We start from the raw sequence: 23,604 nt of genomic DNA, 5'->3' as shown, positions 1-23,604 counted from the left end.
ATCAGCTGGAATTAGGGCCCTTATGAAAAGCTAAGTTTTGTGGGAGAACATCCCCAATGTTGTGTGGCTCTTCATGCTGTAAAAGAGACCTTGGTGTCTACTGCAAGATTTCCTTTTCCTTCTGTCTGGATACATTTACCTCTTTCTTGCTGTAACCTTGATCTGTACTTGTACTCCAGAAAGAGCACATCAGAGAGGAAGATGAACAGATGTGTGGGAATGCTGAGGCTTTTTACAATATCATCACCTTGGCTAAGGAAGATGGCCTTTCAAAACCTGCTGGGTACTCATTCATAAATCGATGCTGTTGCATTAATGAAGTAATTCCAGTTTAGTCTACAAAGGCTCCAAAAAACATTAATTGTAGCACACTACAAAGAAAAAAGCAAAAGCCCTGTGTACATGACTAAAAGAAAAAGACAAGCAAAAAGGTTAAAATGGAACTAACTCAAATAAATTACCTCTACCTGAGAACTAGTCACCAATTCTGTATCTGGAAAATGCTGAAGCTGTATTTCATATTTTTCTGAAACATTTGGTTAGTTTGTAAGAACAGCTCACCTCCTACTTCAATGAACTTTTAAAGCATTAAGTAACTACTCTGTAAATATTATCCTCTAAAAATCCATTGAGATTCCTTTATTGCAGGATGCAAACTTTTACACATTCAGTATGCAGAGGTCTTGGACTGCACAAAACCTTTTCCCCTTACCATACTACTTTATTCTTTTCCTCCAAACCCTTTAAGCTGTGCTGCAGATTTCATTTTTTGCTCTGATAACCTTGAGAGGTGCTGTTAGGTGACTAATGAATTAAAACAGAGAAGATCAAGGTGTGTATATTCAGAATTCTCAAGAGTTTCCCTCTGAGATAATATCTAACAGGAATGCATGCCTTGGTCACACAAGAAGACCTCACAAGCATTTAAGATATAACTGGTACACAGTAAAACCCTGAGACGCAAAGATTTATTAAAGGTGCAAGGTCTTAGCAGGAATGGAATGCTAAGGAGGGAAGAAAGCCCATAAACTGCTCTCATAATGTTTTTACACGAAAACACTGAGAGGGATCTGATTAAGTACATCAAGGCAACCAGTTATGAATTAATTTAATTTTTTTTTTACGTTTGAAAGGCCTATGGTAAAAGTGCTCATAAGAGCTACTGACCATGTGGGAAGGTGGGGCAGTTTACCTAGATGTTCCTGACACACGACTTAATGCGTTTGTATGACCTTCAGTCCTAGCCATGGCTTCTTCTTGTACTTGCCACTGGACATCAAGCCATCCCCTAGCCAGTCAGAAGGGGATTATTTCCCCACAATCAGTGAGCCAGTAAAATACTATACAGAATAATAGAGGATTTATTTATTCTCTCTGTTGACTGATTTGCAGTTAATATCTGCTGGTGTCACAGATAAGCACGTAAATGGACTTGGAAATTCAGGAGCCTTTGTGCTGGAATGCCTTACTGTCATGGTTTTAAACCAGTAACTAAAAAAATATTACTTATTTCTTGCTGTGAGATATGGATTAGAACAAGAGCAAAACAGGCATAAAACTTAAAAGGAATAAAGAAAGTTTATTAACAAACTACAATAATAAGAACACCAGAATAAACTTCCAGAAAACCCTTTTTATCCCTTACTACCCACCATTCCCTTGTTCACATGACAACAGAAACTTCTGTTTCTCTACAAAGACTGATGAAAAGACTGTAGCAGGAATTGGGACTGTTTTAACCACCAAAGTTCCAAAGTTTTTGTCTCTTTCTATTAATTTATGGAGTTTCTCACAAGAAAACTATTTCTGCTATAGTTTTCTATTGCCCTGATGTCAGCTGCCCAGAAATGCTGTTATCAGCTCACTCCTCCCATTTCACCTCACTCTGAGGTGTGTATGGGCCATGAGTCTAGGGATGTCATTTTAAGGATGAGTTATTCAAAGGCAAAAGTCTTCTTCATCTGTCTCTGTGAGCTTCTCTAGAAAACAGTTTTTCTCACTGCCCCCCAAGGCTTCAAATTTTTGCTTCACTGTTTCCAGCACTTCACTGTATCACAATCACTTTACTTTTTACTCAAAATTTACACTTTGAACACTCTATTCCTCCCTATATACTGTCATGAATTAAAGGAGTTTTTTCAAGACCTTATTGTCCATTTCCATAGCCTCAACAGAAAGGTATTTCAGCTCATAAAAGCATCTTCTTATTCTCTACCTTTTCTGAAACTTAATTCTTTTCTTTACTGTCTCTGATAGTTTTATGAAGTCTCTTTACATGTTGATTACTCTCTTTTTCTCTCTCTGAATAAAAGGATTAATCTGCAAGTCTCATCTGGGTAATGAAAAGTTTAAAATCTTGCCCAGGCTTTGTAGATGGTTCTGTGATCTCTGCCAGAGCAGGAGCTGGAGCAGTCTTCGATAGAAGATTCCTCATGGCTGTTCTGGAAAGTGTAGTCACCACCTTAGCCCGCCGCAGGTTCAGAGCCCCTTTCTTTCCTTACTCGGCAGTCTCTGGTGAATTCAGTCACAGCAAAAAAAACTGCAGCCAAGCCAGGGACCGGCCTGGCCCAGCCAGAGCCCGGGGCAAGCCCCACAGGCCCCATCTCCCGGCCGGGAGCCGGGAGCCGCTGGGCCCAGCCCAGCCCCTGCCTGGGCCACATGGGCTGGGGAGGGGAACAGGAGGCCAGAGCTCTGTCACTTTTCACAGCCAGGAAACAAAGAGGCTAAAACTGCCCTACATTTTAAATGCCCTACATTAAAATTTACATTTTAAGGTGGTGTTCACAAGTTGATCCCACTTTTCAATGGTCAAAACTGCTGTCAATTCCCAGTAATGACCGATAATTGGTCAGGAGAAAAAAACTCCCATCAGTCACCAGCAACTTCAACTTCCTTAGCTCCCAAAACCACCTTAAAGGTAAAGTCACCTTATGACACTCACTTAGGTGAGCATGGGAGCTGTGATCTGCTCCTGCTGACACAAACTTCATGGAGAAAAAAATGTAAAAAGTTATTTTTCTATCAGAGTTCCTGTGGCTATTTTCTAGAGTTACCAGGCTTCTTTTGCTTTACTCAGAGCTCAAATTCCTAAATGAGGGCTGGTGTCAATGAAAAAAGCATGGATTTGGGGCTACTCTACTGAGCCCTGTGAGGTCCTAGCCACCTTGAGATGACCCAGGAAGAAGAACAACAGCAAAACAAGGACACAGTGCAAGGGTATCTAACCATGGAAAGAACAGGTGGATTTCCAAATGATTCCATGCTTCGTGACCCTCTGAGTCTGGGTGATCTCACTGTTAGGACATGATAAATGTTCAAGGTGGGCTGACTGCAGCTTCTGGCACTGATTCCTGACCCTGAGTAACTTTGGAACGCACGTACCGCTTTGGCTGTAATCCTGCCCAAAGTACCCCAGCTATTCTTAATGGCTGTGCTGGGATCACTTCTTGGAGTCATGCCACAGTACAGAAAAAAACAGATGATTCATGGGGCTGAAAGACCGAGTCATTTAAAATAAAACTTCAAAGGCATCTGGCTGATTTCTATATTTAGCTGCCTAGTAACACGAATTTGAACAGCTGGTCTATTAATTAAGAAGAGGGCACCCTCCTGCAAGCACTCAAACCTTCAAGTCAGTTCTGGTCAGCTATCTGAAAAACATCTGCCCTCAAGAGAGGGCTCTCTGCTTCAGATTGCAACTCAAGACAAGTGCCCAGACTTGCAAGGCAAGATGTTGCATTAGGTCCTGCTGATTAATTCCTGATAGCTCTCTGCTAGAGAACTGTGTGGGCACCGCAGAGCCACCTAATCCTCTCTGTGCTCTGTAAATGGCTATGGGACTGCACCATGATTGTATTGCTCCTCCCCTCCTCTATAAAAGGCCGGGTTTTTTTGGTCAGGAACTGTATTGCAGGAAGAACCATGGTGGCTTTAGATTACAGTCAAGGACAAACCTAAGCACAATGTGCTCTCTCATGCAGCTATGTCAGGCATGGCTGAGGTCAGCAGACACAGGAGGAAACAAAAACAGACTCTACAATGAACTATGGGGCTTCTACTGACACCTGTTGGTAAAACTCTCAGATATCCAAGGGTGATGGACACAGCTCCACATCTCACAGGTCACTCTTCCCTTCTTTGTGGGACAATGAACTTTCCACTGTCAGGGAAGCAGAGGCAACTGCCATATCCTGTACTGAAGATGAAGAAAGACAATGCCATGTACCAGTCATTGACTTGGATGTGGGATCAATGTAACACATTATTAGAGTAGAAGTAACAGTCTGAGTTTATTGTTGGCCTACCATTTTAAGATAATATCAGTTGGTAATGCTTAGTAGTCAGTGGGAAAAACCCTTAAAACAATTAATGATTTTAAAATGCCATATTTTGAAAGCTTGCACAGTACAGTTTAGTTAAAATATGGCAACTTGAATGGCAGGATCTACTGAAACACCATGATTGCAAGGAATTAAGTAAACTAGGTATGACTGCTCCTATAAAAGATGTTGGAAAATATCTGGATTTTGGAACACTTCAGTGAATATTTTATCAAGATTTTCAGTGCATATATCATGAGCAAACACACAGCTGCCCTACCTGTTGAGGCGTTAGTGTTAGTGCAGCAGAACAGTGAAAGACCAAATGCAGATCTTGCCTAGGAAAGCCAGGCTGCTTTCATGCCTGTAAAGTGCAGAAATTTAAGGGTGGAAAGCTGCCCAAGCCAGAAAAAGAGAAGCCAACATGTGTGAAGATGACTGTATAAACCTTGAAAACCATTAACAGGCATTGGCAAGGGTAGGAAATGTGAAATTATTTTTGCATGGGGGTATTTGGTCGAGATGGAGCAATGCAAGGCAAACTGGCCCTGAGGTTTACAAGCATGCCCTCTTTCTTAGCTTAAAAGAATCACAAATAACAGAGGAAGCTGAGGCATGGACAGCACACTCAGGCTTCAGCTGGTGTTGAGGGCTGCACCTCCATATGCTGCAGAGCCTGAAGTGGGTGTGCTGCAGAGGCCAAAAGCTCTGGAGCACTGTAGCCCATGCTCTGCAGGGAGTATGCTCGGGAAGACTCCTTCCACCCTAGCTTGCTGGAAAATGTCATCTGAGCTGATTAACAGGTTATCCTTCTGCACTGCTCTTACACATCTCAAGTCCTTGGTTTACCCATTTGTTGCAGAAGTGCAACTTCTGTTGGTCTTTTTACTGAGCTACTCAGTTTTGTAAACTTGTCACTGGGTCTTCCTGGCATGCTTTAAAGTTCTCATTGAGCTGGCAGAATAAACAAAGAAGTGTTCCAAGGAGAAGTGTATCTTGCTACAAATTTCATTTTTGTAAAACATCAGGTTATTCTTTGTGGCCTCTAGAGCTCATACAAAATGTAAAGATTTTCTTTTTCCCCTTCTGTAATCAATAGCATTTGCTGCTGCTAAGTCTGTTATTCAGGTTATTGATTGCCAGTCATTCCTACCCAGACCTGTCCCCCTGAAGGATCTTCAGGAAAGGAATATTAAGATATGAGGTTATCTGATGTGAACATGCAGTTCTTCTGAGTCCTGGTACACATTCCTTTTTGCCTAATAACATGATTCAGGAGGAGAAAGCCTCTTACTTCCACATGAAAGGTTATGGAATTTATCACTGTAAATTTCTGGCAAATAGGAAGTTGAGTACACAAATACAGTAAATTAAAAAACAAATAAGATTCCAAGACAAGAAGTATAAAGAATGACAGAAAATATGTCACAATTTTAGATGACCCTTTTCCTTGCATCAGAGAACTGCACAAAGACGTACATGCTTGGTAATGTCATTATTTAAAAAATCCTGCTTATGGATCACTTTCTGCTTTTGGTAAGAGTCATGTAACTTTACACTGGGAAGTACTTTCAGAGTGATTCCAATTCCCTTCCTGGCCCAGCTAGGATTTATCACTCTGCCTCTTAGTCTGGTACACTAGATGTGCAGAAACCCTTAACACAAAACCAGTTACAGGTGTTCTGTCACCACTTCTGTGGCTCCTGAAGTGCCTAGCTGCTGTATCTTACACAGTTTGGGATGCGGTGGGAGACAACAGAAATTTCCTTTGGGTCAGAAGTGCCTTTAGATGATAATTTTAAATATCCAGGCTGTGCCAGCTGCTGAGGATTTGATGATAGTCTGGTGACTGCTATTCTGCAAATGCAGCATGCTAGATTGTTGGATTAAAGCAATTAAACATTAAGACTCAAGGAGTTTAAGATTTATTTTTACTTTTCAGTCAGATGTGTCCTAAAGCTTATTTATAACCTTCCATCCATGATAGTATAAACCCAGTCAAGTCCCTGCAGGGTAGTGTCCCACCAGCAGCACTGAGCTGATAGTGTGGAGGAAGATGCCCAAAGCCCTGGGCAGATGAAGCCCATTAGAACAGGATGCCTCAGTTTTAATATATCAAAAGAAACTCTTAAGAGCTGCAGTGGAGAATCTCCCTGAGATGCCCCTCGAGTATCAGCTGTTAGCTGGGCAACAGTCCAACATCTTGATGTCTCAGGCCCTTTGCCTTGATGAAACCAATCAGGGTCAATAGTGGACTCTTAAAGGGGCTGCTTACTTTAAATATTTGTTGACTTGCAGCTTCAGCATAATTAGCTGTTGTTTTACATTTCTGAGTCTCCTGTGTCTCTGCCACACTACATCCATATGCTTCTCTCTCATTCCTAGCCCCTTCCTTCCAGATGACAGGTACATGCTTTTCCCTCTAGAAGCATTTAGGTTGTTTTTAGGTAACTAAGTGTACACAGCAGAGGAACTACTTCTGAAAGGAGATGTCAGATGTACAGATGTGCTCCACCAGCTCCACCAGTTCTTTCATTCTGCTCCTTCATTTTGCAGTGCCTGATACAGCACGGGGATCACTTCAATACCCAGCTGTTAATGGATGGACAGGCAGGCAGAACCCCAACCTTGTTCAAAATGAGGCACCTTTTCTAAGCTTCATACCAAGCTTTCCTGCACCACTTGAGAACAGATGATCTGCTATAGGAACAGCATGCCCACTGAATTACTCATACGAGGAAAATCTTGCTCCAGAGTACCCACTGTACCCAGAAACAGCCTCAAATCTACCCACTGTAAGAGTCAGAAAACCCAAGGTTAGAGCAGAGAAGCACAAGTGCAAGACTGGATCACAGCTGGAAACACGGGTCCCTGATTGGAACAAATGTAATTTGGAATTCTCTTAGGAAACAAAAAAATAGCCCTCAGCTATCCTTTGTACAGGGAGGTAAAAGACTAAACACTGAGAAGTGTATTTAACAAAAGTACTCTCAAATACTTTGACATAGCTGGAATTACCTACGAGCTGTGCAGACTGTAGCACTGTCACAGAACTCTGCTGACAATCCCCAAATATTTGGGGATCCAGCCATCCTGTGCCAGCAATGCTCTCCCAGGACTTACATAAAGATATTAATAGCAATTCATCAGTCAGAAGCCTGGTGCAAATCTTGAGTCATGGTAGTGGTGAGGTTTGCAGTCTCACCCTACCTCTGTTCTGCATGAATGCACTCTTACTAGGCTTTATTTTCATAGTAAACACAATTCTGGGAAAAGCTTTCCTACGCCCTCTGCTGGTTTTCCGAGGCAGACATTTTCACCTGACTATTAAAACTCTTCCTTTAAAATACCAGTGGGCTCCCATACCTCACTTCTATTTTCTTCTGACTAAACTGCAGCAAGATGTGTAGGACAGAATCACACGTGCAAATTATACCAATTACTTCCTTCTGCTTCCCTGTGACCTGCAAAATGACTACCAATTTTCATGTTTACTTACCAGCATTTTTTCTGAACTGACTGTTCAGGGAATCCAGGCAATCCCCATCTCTTCATAAACAGCAGGCTTCTTTGAGCTAGTTTGCACAAAGAACAGGAGATGCCTTTGGTTCTATTTCATGTTGAGGAGAGTGGAAAACTCGCCCTACCTTCAGCCTGAACCTTATGACCACAAAGTAATTTGTCAGTGGATCTCCTTGTACTTCTGCCTTCACTGCCAAGAAGACTCCTTAAACACTTAACCACTAAGATTTTGTACTAGGTTATTCCCAAGATTCTTCCAAAATAATTCTTTAGTCCTTAATGTAAGTTTTGAATATTCCATGAGTGTTTTCCAAAAGCTCAAGACTGCGTACTGCTCTGATTCTCATGGTGACTTATTCTGGTATTCAAAGTCAGTTCTGCAGGTTTCAATATTCAGGTTAGTAAGTCTTAACCACTTTATTTCTGTATTTTTGTGGCATTTCATTTTGCCCTATGTGTAAAGACAGTCTAATTTACCCATAAATATAAGATGCTTTGATAGTAATTCTCCAAAGAAAACAACGTAAGCAGCTCCCAATGGCCAGATGGTGGGACTTGACAAATACAAGCAGGGTATTGTATTTGTCATGGATCCTCAATGCTAGAAATCCATACCATAATCACAGGCTGGGCCAGGTCATGACTGTAATAAGGGATATGGTGTCTGAAGATTCACATAGCTTGAGTCACATAGGTGAGACCAGGTCTCTTACCTCTAATATTGAGAATGAATAACCCACACGAACCTCCTACAGTAAATTCAAATGTGCACCAGATCCAGCTAGGGATATACAATGGCAGTAACTCTACCCTGTCAGGGAGGAGGTACTCATCAATCAATCCAGCTTTAGTTTAAGGTTTTGGATGTGAACACAGCCTTTCTTGAAAATTCTCTCTGCTTCACTTTTCACTTCACTCAAATCACCTTTTTAAAATCTCTGAGCCTGTTTACTTACTAAATGCTCTGCCAAATCTGTAGCCTCCATTACTGCTCAAACTCTGTTCTCAGAAAATGCAGGAACAGCAAAAAGCTTCCAAGGCAGTAGAACTTTCACTAAAGAAACAAAAAACCACTAATGAGCAAAACAGCACAAATCCACAAAACAAAACCCCTCACATGGCATGCACCTCCACTATGAAATGATCACTTTCCTAAGAGTCCCATAAATACACTGCTCTCTCAGAAGCACTGACGTGACAGTAGGCTGCTTCTTCTGAACTTACCTCTTTTGGAGAACAACTTTAAGTCAAAATACAATGTTAACAGACAAAGTCTCTCACTACTATTCTCAGTGATACAACCTGCACACACCACTCAGAATCCAGAGCAATCCTAAATGCAGAAGTGAAACCCGGCTGTAGCAAGCTGCCTTCCCAATGACAGGCAAGGAAACAGCCATGTTTATGTGGCACATGCTTGGTATCCAGCACTCTACAACTCAGGGTGTCAGGAGCCTGTGTCTCTGGAGTTGCCTGCCTCCTTACAGAAGGTCAGAACTGCAAAGTCATGGAAATGTTTGACATCTACACCAGCAGGACCAACACAGCGCTCCTGCCACAGCTCTTTAACATGCAGGTTTTCTCTGCACCAGCCTGCAACAGTTCACCTGCTTAGGTGGGAGAGCCTGACTGTTCCAGCCAATACCTGTCTTGGGTCATGGCATGATAATAACCAAATACCAGTACTGAGTGGGAACAACAAACACTGTGATCCACAGTATCTTCAGAGTTTTAAGCAGGAAAAGCAAAATTTTGATTGGCATTCATCTAAATGGATAATTTTGAGCAGTTTTCAGGAAGTAAAAATTCATTACATTCAATGTAGAACAACTACACTGCAGATTATTAATCCAGCCCTGAGCTGGAGCATTAGGCAAGTACAGTCAGCTTCTGAGGATAGTATTAATCCTGGAGTTATGTTTTCCATCAGTGCATTTCTTCTAACAATTATTACTTTGCCTTCCATGAAACTTTGCTCTCAAATTTTCACCTCAGTAGTGCCAGCTAGAACTCCAAAACACCCAGCTAATATGCCTAGCACCACAACAGAAAGCATTTAATACACTCCATCTGAAGCATTTAGATCTAGGATCTCCTCTTGGCTTCAATCAGTTAGCAGAATTGGAAACTTAGGATATTCAGGCAAATGACAGTGTCAACTGCCCCCCAGAAATGAGCTGCACAAAGACAGGCAGCAAGACTATACACGTACCTTCAGTCATGACTACTTTGCCACATGTTCCACTGAAGATATTTTATTTTTAAATTAGACCCACCATTATTTCAGAAGAGGTAAGTGTAGGTGAAGGGATTACAGGTGACCTCGCCCCTGGTAAGTAACAGCTGTGTTAATTACCCAATACAGCCTCACCCCTGATGAGGCACAGCTATATCCAATAAAGATAAAAGGGGTGGGTTGGCTAGTCAGGGGTGGATGGGAAGATGTAGAGGAAGAGGCCCAATTCTGAAGGCACAATCCAGGAGGACAGTGCAGAACAGGAGAATCACTGCTATGAGGTCAGTCTGGGTCTGCAGTTAGAGCCTGTTGTTGGAACCTGCACTCATAATCTAGCTAGGTAAAAGCCTGCATTCAGAGTCTGCAAACAAATACATGCAGTCATAGCCTAGCAGGAAATAACCAGCACTCAGTCTGAAAGGGAAAGCTACAGTAGGTGCTTGCTGCAGCCAGAGTCAGTGAACAGTTGGACTCAGAATAAAAGAATTGTAAAGAGGAATAAACCAGGACCCTTTTCCTACTGTGATAAATGACAAAACTGTGTCTTGGCTCATTTCTACCTTCTAAGGAGAGGGCTGCTGCAGCAAGTTCCTTGACCTTCTTTTTACAGAGGAAGTCACACCAGCAAACACATCAACATTTGATAGGTACCAAGTCCATTTTAATAAGAGAATCCGACACCATTAAATCTCCCTTCCCATAACCAATTGTAGGCAGTTCTCTTTGGAACTCAGAATCTGACTTGCATCCGGAAATGCATCTGCTTTGTAGCATTGTTACTCATTCCTGTCTTGAGCATCCACTTTGACTTCATCCTCTGCAGGTACTGCATGTCACGCTGCTGAGCGGAGATGGCCCCTGCAAGGAGAAAGAAGGAAAAGAGATGGATCTATGTCTGTCACCTTACTCAAAATTTGTATGCAAACCAGCTGACCTGACCACGTACTTCAGCAGTTACCTACAGGTGTTTTCCTTCCCATACTAGCACTCTTCTTTCCACTTTTCTCTGGAGAAAGCCCAGTTCCCTCTACAAATACCCATGACTGTGATTAAGGCTAAAGGTTGTTTTGCATTCCAAGCGTGATTCTTATATTTCAAAAGTGGACACAGACCACAACACCTGTTCCCCAATTGGAAAAGCATTCTGTCAAAGCATGACTTAAATAGCAAGAGTATTGGCTTAGACAGGGCAGAAACCAAGAAATCTCAGGAAGATACCAAGTATCACAAACAATGGAATGAAAAAGCTTGCACAGAAGCTGCACTGGATTTTAGAAATAAATTTCCTGTATCTTAATTCTGTCAGGAATTAAAATGAACTGAGTGGAAGAAACTAGTGCATAGACCCCACGATGTGTAAAGCAAAGTTGACCTCTGGAATTGGAGTGCAGACATCCCAGAGCCTCCCCCTCTGCAAAGCCCTCCCACTGTCACTCACCTGCCTGCCCTGTCCAGCCCAAGGCTCGGTACTGCTGCAGCACCCGACCCACAGCTTTCTTGTTCTTCGCAACAGCCACAGCTCTTGTCACACCAAAACGCTGCTTGTAGTACCTCATCAAGGAACGATGACCCACTCTGGCACCTGTTCACAGGAGGGGACATCTTACTATCCATCATGAAACAGCTTCTGAAATGGAGTACTCAAGCACACTGTGAAAACTGTGGAAAATCTCTCTGCTGAGAAATGTTTTTAAAGGGTCTAGAACCTTCAAAATTTTAGGATTATTAAGAAATTAATGTAATTACTGTAAGAGCTGCTTGAAGAAAATACACAAAATGTGCTGCTGTTCAAGAGGGCCTTAGCTCAGATAATAAACAGGCAGTTATCAGAAAAGAAAATTTTCATTAGTGGAATGAAAAGGCAGGATGTGGAATGTAGAGAGGCAATGTCATTTCAAGTAAAAAGGTTAGTGAAGCCACGTGCTGACATTCAGGAAAATTTGTGTAACTGCAGAGTTAGCAGCACTTTTCAGAATGAAAGCCTGAGGTCCCTTCATACCAAACCACCAAACAAAAAATAAAAAGCAAGTGAGAGTGCCAAATGCTAAACTAAATGCTATTTAATAATTTAATTTACTGAACTAGTTTACTGAATTAGGTAAGAGCTGTCTCGCTACAAAAACCCTAACACTAGATAACCTAAATTACAGCCTCTCCAAGTTACACTCAAACAACTATGAAGACTCTCATTGGAGTATACCACGAGAGTCACATGATAATGAAGATGTAAAATGGGAAAAGCAATCCACAGCCCCAGTCCACATATCCATCAATGCTGAAGAAGCTGAACTACTTGGCAGTGAAAATAATGGAAGGTGAGGACCTAACCCCAAAGACACTTAAATGCAAAGTATTTTCTCCCTTCCCAGAGGAAAGCACAACAGTGGCCTGTGCTGCAGGTACTGGAGGTAGATATGGGAAGTGCAGACAAAGTAAGCTGTAACAGAAGCCCTGTGCCCACCTGATGGAAGGATAAGTTCCATGGTGTCATCATCATAATCCAACTCTTTCTCTGCCAGGCGCTTTCCAGGACTCTCCACATCTTTCCCATCCTCATGATCAGGGTAACTGCTCCTGTGGAAGAGCAGCAATACATGGTTTAAACATAGTAAGCAACCACAGACCCACTCTACAAAAGAACCACCATGCACAGCTGCAGCAAAGCACAAACACTGTCATGTTCCACCTGCCTTGGTCTGGGAGTTCCTAACAGCAGAACCCTGCCCTGAACAAAGCCTGGAGGAAAGGAATCCCTTTCCTCCATCCTGTTGTGCAACTCAGCACAGATGTGCTTAACAGTGACTTATGGTGAAAAGCCACTAGGATGCAGGTCACCAGCTCTGCACAGCTAACTGAATGTGTGCTCCCAGGAGCTCCACCTGTCACCATAGTATGAGGTATTTCTGACCAAAATGAACAGAGTTTAGCATAAATTGCAGGAAGTTCAAAAAGAGGCCTCTAAATCACAGCAGTCCTGTTCAGCTACATAGCAAAACTTATGTAAGAAACCCACAGTAGGTGTTAAGTCTACAATCTGTTTAAAAGGTAATGGGAAAGACAGTTATGACCTTTTATGGCCTTTGCTGGTACACTGAAATCTCAATTCAGTAACAGCACACATACAAAACAGAATTCAAAATGTAGGACTAGTACTAATGGTTACAGAAGAAGACAACCAATCTTGCTGTTACCATTACCTAAAAAAGTAGGGAACCAGCAATGCAAAATAAATACTAGAACCTGAAACACCACTAAATTTAAAGAATGAATAATAGTTTCTAATGTAATATTTAACTGTCCTTTTGTCTGTGTCCCACTCAAAGAGAAATGACCTCACCTAAAATCATAGAAATCTGCAAATTCCAAGGCAGCATCTCCATCTGTGAAGAGTTTGCAGTGGCTTTTATCATTCATATGAGCCTGGACTGCTTCCGTAGAGTAGAAGGATTTCCCCTTTTCATTGCACCAGATGCAGATTTTCCCAACGCCAACTTTCTCTCCTGCAGGAAACATTGGCACTTCTATTGGTCTGAACAAAATCTCCCCAGTCAGTAATTAACATTTCTGTGACACAGCCTTCCCAGCTTGCAGGCAGAGAGGCTAAAGAGGAGCCTTGAGCCCTTAATTTCCAGGATAGCTCTGCTATTCCTATGCCTTGACCCCATCAGGGACAAGTCTGGCCATTAAAAGACTTCTTGTGACAAGGTATGGGTCATTCAGTAGTCTTAGTAACAAATTTCTTCCAATATGTTTTTCTATCCAATACTCCAAAATTATTTTATTCTCATCATTATTTTTAAACTTGAAGGATGATACATTTTTTCCTAGCTTTTAGCTCTCTCACAAGCATTGTAAACCAAAGAGACAAATACTTGTGACTCACAGGCAGGACAACGAAGTTCATATGCATGCTTCAGCAACAGAATGTTTTCCCAAATTTCACATTATCTGAACATCAGAAAACTATGTGAGACCTACAGGGCACGTGACCATGTTTGCTCATCCAAGTTTTCTCTCCTTTTCCCTGGAAAGCCTGTAGTCCTGCTCATGATCTGACAGCACTCAGACAGAGAAAAAGCAACACAAACCAAAACATTTGGTGTCATATCCAAATGAAAATAAGCACTACCAGAATATAATTATCCTGACAAAAAATGAGAGAACATTCAGGCATACCAAGATACTTGATTAGTCCTCTGAGATCCACAAGGTACTCTATGTCTGGAATGAAGAAGCTGTGGATTTTTGTCATATGCGCTACATTTTTTGTGAGAGATCTAGAGTGATGGGGACAGAACAAGCAGTCTGTGACAGGTATGGCCCCAACAGCAGGAATGCTTTCAGCCTCTGCCTGTTGCTCGTCTTCCTCTTCTTCCACACTTTCCATCTCTTCATCAGAGCCAATGTCTTCTTCAGAATCCATATCTTCCCAGTCTTTTAAAGGAAGTTTTAAAAAAAGATATTTATTTTATACTTTTCCCAAGCAAAGTAAGTCCCAAATAAGTTAGAAAAAGCCATCTAGAACATACTGCATTTTTTTGTTCTTACAGCTAAGTGCCACACAGTCACTTCCAGGTGCAAGAATTTACCATTGCCACTGAAAGACATTTATTTTTAAGATGTACAGCAAACCACAAGGTTGCTCATAAAAAAGTTGGCAGATCTGATACTTTCCCCCCACCATTTTCTCAACTATTAACACTTTACTGCTGTTTCTAGGTCTTAAATTTAATTCACCACAACACAAGAACACAAGCACGGCTCACTGAAAACAACTCTGGTAACATCAGGAAAATACTTGTTTCCAGCAGTGAGGGAAAACACACTCTTGTTCACACACTTAAAAGAACAATTAACATTCAGAGACCTACTGAGTATTTTCGCAATACAATTTATGACTAACACATTAATACTAGACAGGTGAAAGCTGGCTTCTTCTTTAGGTGTTACAATGTGTGTTCAGAGGTAAATGCTTCTTCTCGTCTAGAACAAATTCACTGAACTGCAACTGAAATTTCAAGAGCACAAAACTGCTGTAACAGATACAGTAATGTGACATGGGTTTTAGAAGCTGGAATGAAGTTCCACCTCATTCACACCCGTCCCTTTGCTACAGCTCTATCACCCCATTCAACTGCTCCAATAGATGTGTTTGGAGCTGCACTGTCAAATACAGTACCGAAAGCATCCAGGTTAAAAATAACCCTTTTCTGGAAATTCTGAAGCTCTGATCTTTTCAGTTGTCTGCTTTCCAGGCTGAACTCCAACAGAGAGCTGTATTCACAGCTACAGGTCACTGGGGTAGCAACTCTTAAACACATTTTAACACAGACATCAACATGCCAAGGAGTGATGCCACACAGGTTTAAAGAGTAAACTTTCTCCTCTGGTCTTGGTGGGCAGAGGGAAACAAAATCAACCACAGTCCCACCTCCCTTCAACAGAACAGAAAATGAGTTGGGACAATAGCAAATGATCACACCTGAATTTTTGTTCATTTATTTTTCAGAAGCAGTTTTAGGGTAGCCTGTTACATTAGCCTTCTTTAAATGAAACTTCCTTTGACTTTTTATGTGGGAAAAGTAGTGCTCATAGTAGTGACTATATTCAATCTTTACTACATTACTGTCCGTCTGTTAAGTTGAACAGTTGGCAGTTCAGACACTAACACAGAGTCCTTGACTGCAAACATGGACCAACCTTAACTCCTTTGTTAAACTGAAAATCAACAGCAAGACCTTCTGTGAAGGAAAATGCTGCACTGCTACAGAAATAAGAGGAAGCTTTTGCTCAAACCATAGCTTACCCCAAGCTGTTCTCTGTCAGTGTGTTTACAGCCTTACCTTCTTCATTACCCTCTTCTTCCCCTGCTTCTTGCTTGGCCAGCTTCCTTGCTTGCTGTTCAAACCACTGCAGCCGTGGAGGTATTTCTGGTCGTTCTCTGCTCTGGGACAAGCTGGTGCTTTCCCTGGAAACTGGAGAGCCACTCGCATTACTAGGAGGTAGAGGTGTCTTCTTTGGAGATGAAGATGGCTGGGCTTTGATGGCTTGCTGAATAGCTGTGTTCATTTCATCTTTATTTAAACTCTCTGGGGCTAGTCCCTTTTCCAGATTCTTCTCATTTAATATTTTCACCTTCTTGCTGACAGCTTGGACAGCTTTCTTCTCCAGCTCCAGGTGCTTCTTGGACTTCAGGTGATTCTCATAGGCATTGAAGGTGGAGAACCTCTTGCTGCACACTGTGCAGTAAGTGGCAGTGATTTTGTTCTGCTCCTCTGCTACTGCTCTCTGTGCCAGAACTCGCTCTTGGAAATTCTCAGCAGTGACAGGAGGCATGTCAGCAACTTTACGCTTCAGGTTGTACCTGTGCCAGTCAGTTTTGTAATGGGCACGCTGAATGTCACCATCCTTGAAAGCCACACGGCAAGTGATGCAAGTGTAGGTGGCCATTACTAGAAAATGGGAAAAAATAAAATCATGCTAAAAAAATTAAGTTACAGACAAAAAAAGCCCCAACACAACATCCTGACAACCTTCTTTAAAGATCAGACTCACAGTTCTTGCTCAGAATTAAATTTATTAAACACCAGCATCAGCAATGAGTGCAGTATTCATGGGCAGGAGCAAGAGAGAAAACTTAAAAGACATTGTGTTTACTTGTACCACAGCAACAGCTGAGCATTCCAGCTTTGGAACCTGCTGTGCCTGTTGGGATTGGGATGCAGGAGAGAGCCCCCAGTTACAGCAACAGTATTTCAAAAGTTCTACATTTTTCACTAAAAGTCATTGACTAAAGGTTCTTAACAAGCTCATGTTCTGCCAACTCTTAAGACTTTGATGAGACCAGTAACTCCTCAGAAATAAGGGTAAAAAAAGGTCTGCTTACAGGCCTATTTTCTATTTTTCACAACCTTATTAAATGGTAAAAAAAAAAATTAAAAAAAAATCACTGCATTTAAAAATAAAGCCTTCTTAGCTACTTTGGAGCAGTGCATATATATATATATATATGCCAGTTGTGCTGACAACACTTTACCCTGCAGTGCTGTTCATCTGGAGATGCAGTCAGTCATGCCTAGATTTAGCATTGAAGCCACTGCTAACCCTGATCTCCTTCCACTTTTCCACCATCCAGCTGAGCCATGTTAATGGGGATGGGACAGGACAACTGCAGAGCAGTGATGCTGTCCTTTCCAAACCCATATATTTCCTTTCTTCTCACTGCTTAACAAAACATAGCTTTTTTCTTTTATTAAACAAAGCTGATGGAATTTCTTGAATGCTCCAAAAACAAAGAGCAAAAAAAATTGTCATTTGGAGGTCACAGAAAGCACCCTCATATTTTAATTGATTTAGAAAAACTGTGGCTTAATCTGGAGAAAAAAAAAATAATATATCAGCAGGAGAGGATCTGAAAGCAGGGAAAGGAAGAGCAGCCCCTCCCCAAAGCTATGTTATGAAATGCTCATTTCATTCCCCTGGAACCACTGGGCTCCTTACTTATTATTGCTTGTGCTGTCTGCAGTGCTACAGTGACAGAGGGGATGCACAAAATAAAGACCATGTTATTTTACTTACAGTACTATAAGCATCTACTCAGTGTAACATGCATTTTGTGTTTCAGAGAAAAACATATTCTCTGCCCACTGAGAGATCTCAAGTATTCCCCAAGGCGTTCCCCTGCCCCTCGCCCCGCCCGAGCACCAACCTTTGCCACGAAGCACTGACGCCAAGCCACGCTGGCTGTCAGCGACAGGCCCTTGCAGACCCCTGGGGCAGAACACCCTGTTCCATGACAGACAGCAGCTACACGCTACATTACCACAGGGGCATTTTAAACCCCCAACCTCCTCCCGCTCCGCCCCACCCAAAAGAAAGCAGCTCAGAAGAAGAGGTTTGTAACTAAAAGAAACCAAAGACATAAACCTCCACCTCTGACTGCTAGGTGCAGGTGTGCTTACAACTCAAACCGCATAAAACAGAGAAATCCCGTATAGTTACACGACACCTTCCCATGACCCGCCTGCATTTTCCCCTCCCGTTTCAAGCCACGGGACCGAAGCCCCGAGTCCTACCTTGTGTGGGGCTCAGGAAAACGAAACCCCAGGCACTCACAAGCCCGCAGCACAGCCAAGCCCTTCCAGACAAATCGCAATCTCCTCTGAGGCTCTTTATTACGGCCGATTTTTAGCTGCTTCCAGTTGGATTTAAACCGAGTCCGTGTCCCTAATCCTGGTGCAAGGCAGATGTTTAATACACGAACAACAAGAATTCGGGCCAAACCTATAGATAAATAAATACAAATAGAATGAAACAAGAGATACGTCGGGGCGCAGGCGGTAGCCGGGAGCCACCAGGCCAGGCGTGGACCAGGCCGGGCTCACCGAGAGCCTGCAGCCCAAGGGAGCGCAGACAGCTCGGCCGGGCCACGCCGCCGGCCCCCCGCTAGCCTCGCCGGCCCGGGCCAGGCCGGGCCGAGCCATGCCTTCCCATCCCGTCCCCTCCCGACCCATCCCGGCCCTCATGCCGGGGACACGCACCTGCGGCCGGCGGAGCTGGCGGAGCCGGGCAAGGGGCAGGGCGGGGCGCGCGGGCAGGAAGCGGCCACGCGGCGTCCGGCGGGAGCGGCCCGCGCGCGCCCCCTGGCGGGCGGAGGGCGCGGGGCAGGGAACGGCGGGAGCGCCGCCTCAGGGCTGCGGCGGCCTGTCCTCCGCGGGTTGGGCTTTGTTTGTTGTTTTGTCTTTGCTCTGTTTGTTTGATTTTTCACAGAATCAATTAGGTTGGAAGAGATGTCTTAGATCATCAAGCCCAACCTATGGCCGAACACCACCCTGTCAACTAGACCATGGCACTAAGTGCCACATCCAGCCTTTCCTAGGACGGTAACTCCACCACCTGCCTGGGCAGCCCAATCCAGTATCCGGCCACCTTTTCCGTGAAGGAACTCTTCCTAATGTCCAACCTAAACCTTCCCTGCTGCAGCTTACGAGTGTCTTCTTGTCCTGTCACTGGTTACCCGGGGGAAGAGGCCAAACCCACCCGGCTAGAACCTCCTTTCAGGTAATTAGAGAGTGATAAGGTCACCCTGTTGTTATAGGGTTTTTTTTCATTTCTGGAAGCAAACACACAATGAGTTGATGAAAGATAAAAACTAACACATATTTATTAAAACAATCAATATAATAGTTCCATGTTTACAAAACAGTGATCAGGCAGGTAAAGTGCTGCAGAATACTTAAATACGGACATTTTGTAATTCTCCAGTTTCTGGTTGCTCGGGTGGAGGTTACTCACAGACTGTGACGCCGCTCAAGTGCTGAGAACAAACGTGGAGACTACAGGGATTTGTTCAGAAGGCTGGGACAGCCTGGGAAAAGTGCAGAACGAACACAGAACAAGTAGAACGAGTATCTCTTCAGATCCTGTTACTTTGGGTTACAATTGTTTAATCTCCTCTGCATAGTATTTTTCTCCACCACCAAACAGGAGAATGGTCAGTAGGTGTGGTACGTACTCATGGAAACTCGACGTGCTTTTGCATTGGATTTGACACACCTAAGGCCACCAATCAGATGGTGATCCTGTCACTCACATGGACTGAAACAAGGGGAAATTTTCTGAGTACAAAAGAGTGACCTGGATCCCTGCCCTGACGTATGTCCTTTTCTTCCATCAGGATGCGTGAAGAAGCCACTGCAAGGCACAGGAGGGTGAGCCCTTTGCTGCCAGGTACGAGCACACACACAGCACAAGCAGTACTGATCCCAGGGCAGGATCACACACCGTTACCCCACGGCATTGGCTCACACTGCACCCTCTACGCTGCCCGTGTGCCTTTTGACCGGAAAATCACACACAAGCAGGCTTTCCATGGAAAAACTGCACGTTTCAAAGCTATGTGCTGCCTTATACCCCCTTGCCTGTCTTCCTGCCCATGCATTGTTTGAAGGATGGGAAGGTGACGACAGTGCTCAGTAGGAAAGACACTGTGGACCATTGAGACAGGAATTTTTAAGGAACTGCTATTTCATGGCTGCGGCTATAATACAGCAAAATGAAGTTTTCTCAAGGGATTTCCAACTGAGGATAGTGTGGAAGGGATCCACAAAGGACAAGACATTTTCTTTGTGTTTTGCTGGCAAACTGCTGGCAGTGGAATGTATTGTGTCCAAGCAAAGTGTTTCTTACATGTGGTTGTGTGGAAGGGAAGAGCTAATTTCTTGCAGAAAATTAGACATCTTTCACTACCTGAGGAAGAATATTAAATGTTACAGAATTACATCCTTCCCATTACACAGTATTTAGGGCCTTGAGTACAACTGATCACCATGACAGCAGAAAAAAAATTCTAAAGACACTCAGATAAGCAACTATGTCCCTAACTTTAATGATTTACTTGTTCAAATTTTGGTTCGTTTTTCCTTCTGAAAAAGAAGTTAAAAAAAAAAAAAAAAGGAAAAGAAAAGAGACTCATACTGGAGAAAAATCAATCTATTTACCTATCTTGAAACCAGAAAATGGGTAATTTACAAAAGCCTAAGAAACACCTCCAACTGCTTTTCTTTCTGATCTATTCTAGAATAGTGCCCCTGTATTATATATTTTTATAACCACAAGTATTTTTCATAAAACAACAATAAAGTGCACACTGTTACAATGCCACTATTGACAGCCAGCTAGCTAGTCTGTCCTGCCAATCTGCTCCAGAAAAGCCTGTGAAGGACTGCTCCCTCCCTCCCTCCCTCCCGCCTCTCCCAGTCTCACAGCCTGTTTCCCCTTCTGCCACCAGTAATCCTGGAGAAGGAAGCACACAGTTATTTGGGCATCCTACAAAGCTTCATCAGCAGCTTGGATTTGTACTCTTTTAACTGTACCGATTGTCCTAAACATGTGGCAAGGAAATGAGGCTTTTAAGTCATCTGAGAACTTTTTAAACTCACTGATTTTCCAACAAAAGCTTTTTTAAATTTTGGTTGGGTATTTGATGTTTTTGTTTATTTGTTTTTTTTCCAAATGAGAAAAACAGGCTGGTGAAAGCTAAAGAAGAAACTTAGCAACTAATACTGTGGAAGTGAAATGGGCCATGTTTTCTAGTGATTTCCAGAAACTCAGGTGTTGAGATATTGTAATTTTGAAAGCTGCATCTTGTGCGATCTATATCCAGCATCCACTTATGTATTGGATAATGAAGGCACAGGCTTACCCTTTTACTGGTAAAGGACAGCAAACACCATCAATATGCATTACTGACACAAAAAGCACAAGCAACAATAGAGCTAGTGTCAAAAAAATCTCAGCATCCTTCCTTTTGCTGTACTCTTTTTGGCCATCTGCCTGTTTTTCCACCTCAAAAGGAAAAAAAAAATATAAAATGAAGTTAATTTCAAACACAGGTTTACCTATACATATATGTTAGTAGAAGATTTTTATAATCTGTTGCTGTACTTTTTGAGGGTCCTAGATGACAGTGTTTACCTCTTCAAATGCCAGCAAATGGAAATTTACTTGAGTAGTAGTAGCAGCTGACATGGTCCCTCAACTTTGCTAATGGTTTACATCACATTAAAAAAACTAGCTTTATTTCATCCTATTTCTTGGATTACTATTGCTTGGTATTGCAATGCAGTTCTTTCACAGGTGAACAAAAAAGCTCTAGAAAAATAAGTTATCTGCTTGAGATCCCATGCCACTCACTTAGCATGTGTGGACTTAAACTGGCAAATAATTAAAACAAGTTCTTTTTTTGTTTTAAATTACATGCCAAGAAGAAGATTCTGAGTGTCTTCTCTAGCAACTGACCTCACCCAATGCTTCTAAGTATCTTAAAATAAACAGTTGCAACACAACTTTTGTACCAAGTGGAAGTAGCTATGGTGGGAAAAAAAGCCAAACCAAAACCTACAGAATCTCACATTAAGGAAGTGGCACATAAAAAACCTTTATGCTTTTTTTTAATCTCTAATCTCTACTCCAAACAATAATTACCCTCACCTGCTCCCAAAAGGTTGTTCAGTTTACACAATATTAACTTTAAAACATAAAGATTCACTGGCTGACTTCACATGGGCAATACTGCCAAGGACCAGACTCCATCAAGGAACACAGCAGGTGGTCAGTCATATAACATGCCACTTTACAACTCTACAAGCCTATAACAGCAAAAAACTTGGAAATGCATCACCATATCCAAAATAATTCAAAGGTTTTAAGTATGAAATCTAGGGGTTTTTATAGTGTTGCACACATATTTAAATTCGAGTTGTGCCAGTTAATGTGTTTCATATATAGTAGATGCACTACACATAATGCTAACTGCAGGGACTCATACTCTTTGGTAGAATTGAAGAAGATGAGATGCAGTTAATCTCACTGCAGCCCTCTGACAACTTGCCCTCACAATATGAGTCATTAATTGTATTACATGATTGGAAAACCAGAGTAAATAAACTGCCTGTATTGAAAATTTGGCTCAGGACCCCAAAATGCATGGTTGTCAAAAATATTAAAGAAACTTCTCCCCCAACTGTTTAGAACAACTGACTTCCACCACACATCTGCAACCAAACAGTGGATAGATAATTCATTTCCATGCTATTACATTGAGGTATTACTACCAGAAACATTAAACTATCAGTATTAGCTGATATTTATCCAGTTAATTCACTCTGCATAATGGAAATTATTACAACACATCTAAAGGGATAGTTAAAGCTTACAGCTCAGAATTTTCTTCTTTTTTTTTTTTTCTTTTCTTTTTTTTTTTTTTTTTTTTGATGGTATTTTTTTGTGTGTTTTTTGTTGAATTTCTTCTGTGTTACCAGCTGCAAATTCCAGGTTAATGACTTCCAAGCAGATTTGAAAGGAAGCCTGAAGACTTTTTCTTTTCCTGGGATTCTGCTTCTTGACTTTGTGAAAGTCCCAATTCTTTCTCAAGCTGCTCTAGCTCAGACTGGTCAAGCAGTTCAAAGTCATCAGCTTCCTCTGTGTCTGTCTCCTCGCTCAAACTGGGCACTGCCTGAGAGGGAACTTGCTGTAGGGACTGCAGCTGGTCTTTGATGGCAGCAGACACTGCAGCTGTGATGACATCGCCAGCAATTCCACTCATTAAATTAAAGGTTTGGTCACTGGTCAAAGGCAAGGATAACCCTGCAGTGGATGGTCTCTCTTTACTCTGTCTGTGATCTGCCTTCACATCAGTTTGCTCTTTCCTTCGTTTTTGCTGGGTGGGCAAACCGATGCTTGAGTCATCGTCATCATTTGTGCCGGCACCATTTTCTAAAGAGGGAAACTCTAAAAGATCTCTGGCGAAAGCTTCTTCATGATCACTAGGTCGGTCAAAATCTGTTACAGGGTTAACAGAAGAAAACAGTGTTTGCACTCACAAAAGCTTTCCCAAAAAGGCAGCCACATGTAAAAATGCAAGTAGCAAGTGTTCCTCTGAATACATTTACTAATCCCTACTATAGTACTTCTCTACTAGAAGGAGCTTTGTGTGACAGCTATAACAAAATGGTTTTGAGGTCATAA

The 23,604-nt window shown here is 42.3% G+C and overlaps 2 protein-coding genes across 5 annotated transcripts in view; both read right to left on the bottom strand.

Annotated features, from left to right (window-relative positions):
• Nucleotides 1-10,712: 10,712 nt before the first annotated feature.
• Nucleotides 10,713-18,681, bottom strand: ZNF622 (zinc finger protein 622). The gene is made up of 8 exons (XM_015620186.2): nucleotides 18,618-18,681; nucleotides 18,153-18,360; nucleotides 15,921-16,529; nucleotides 14,254-14,511; nucleotides 13,415-13,577; nucleotides 12,539-12,651; nucleotides 11,516-11,659; nucleotides 10,713-10,935 (listed from the first exon to the last, which is right to left on the bottom strand). The coding sequence occupies exons 3-8, from the start codon at nucleotides 16,525-16,527 to the stop codon at nucleotides 10,808-10,810; spliced, it is 1,413 nt and encodes a 470-aa protein (XP_015475672.1). The 5' UTR covers nucleotides 16,528-16,529; nucleotides 18,153-18,360; nucleotides 18,618-18,681; the 3' UTR covers nucleotides 10,713-10,807.
• Nucleotides 18,682-19,211: 530 nt separating this feature from the next.
• The window catches only part of RETREG1 (reticulophagy regulator 1), a 65,866-nt gene continuing 61,473 nt past the window's right edge, over nucleotides 19,212-23,604 (bottom strand). For 3 of the 4 annotated variants that reach the window (XM_015619223.2, XM_033512145.1, XM_015619225.2), the window contains one exon: nucleotides 22,913-23,418. In XM_015619223.2, the coding sequence (XP_015474709.1) occupies nucleotides 22,913-23,418 (506 nt within the window). Of the gene's footprint in view, nucleotides 23,419-23,604 lie in introns of all 4 variants that reach the window. The other variant, XM_015619222.3, reaches the window with a different exon arrangement.

This window comes from Parus major, chromosome 2, assembly GCF_001522545.3.
Source record: "Parus major isolate Abel chromosome 2, Parus_major1.1, whole genome shotgun sequence".
NCBI classification, from domain to species: domain Eukaryota; kingdom Metazoa; phylum Chordata; class Aves; order Passeriformes; family Paridae; genus Parus; species Parus major.
Note: the sequence above shows the minus strand (reverse complement) of the source record. Positions and strands in the feature narration are given on the sequence as shown.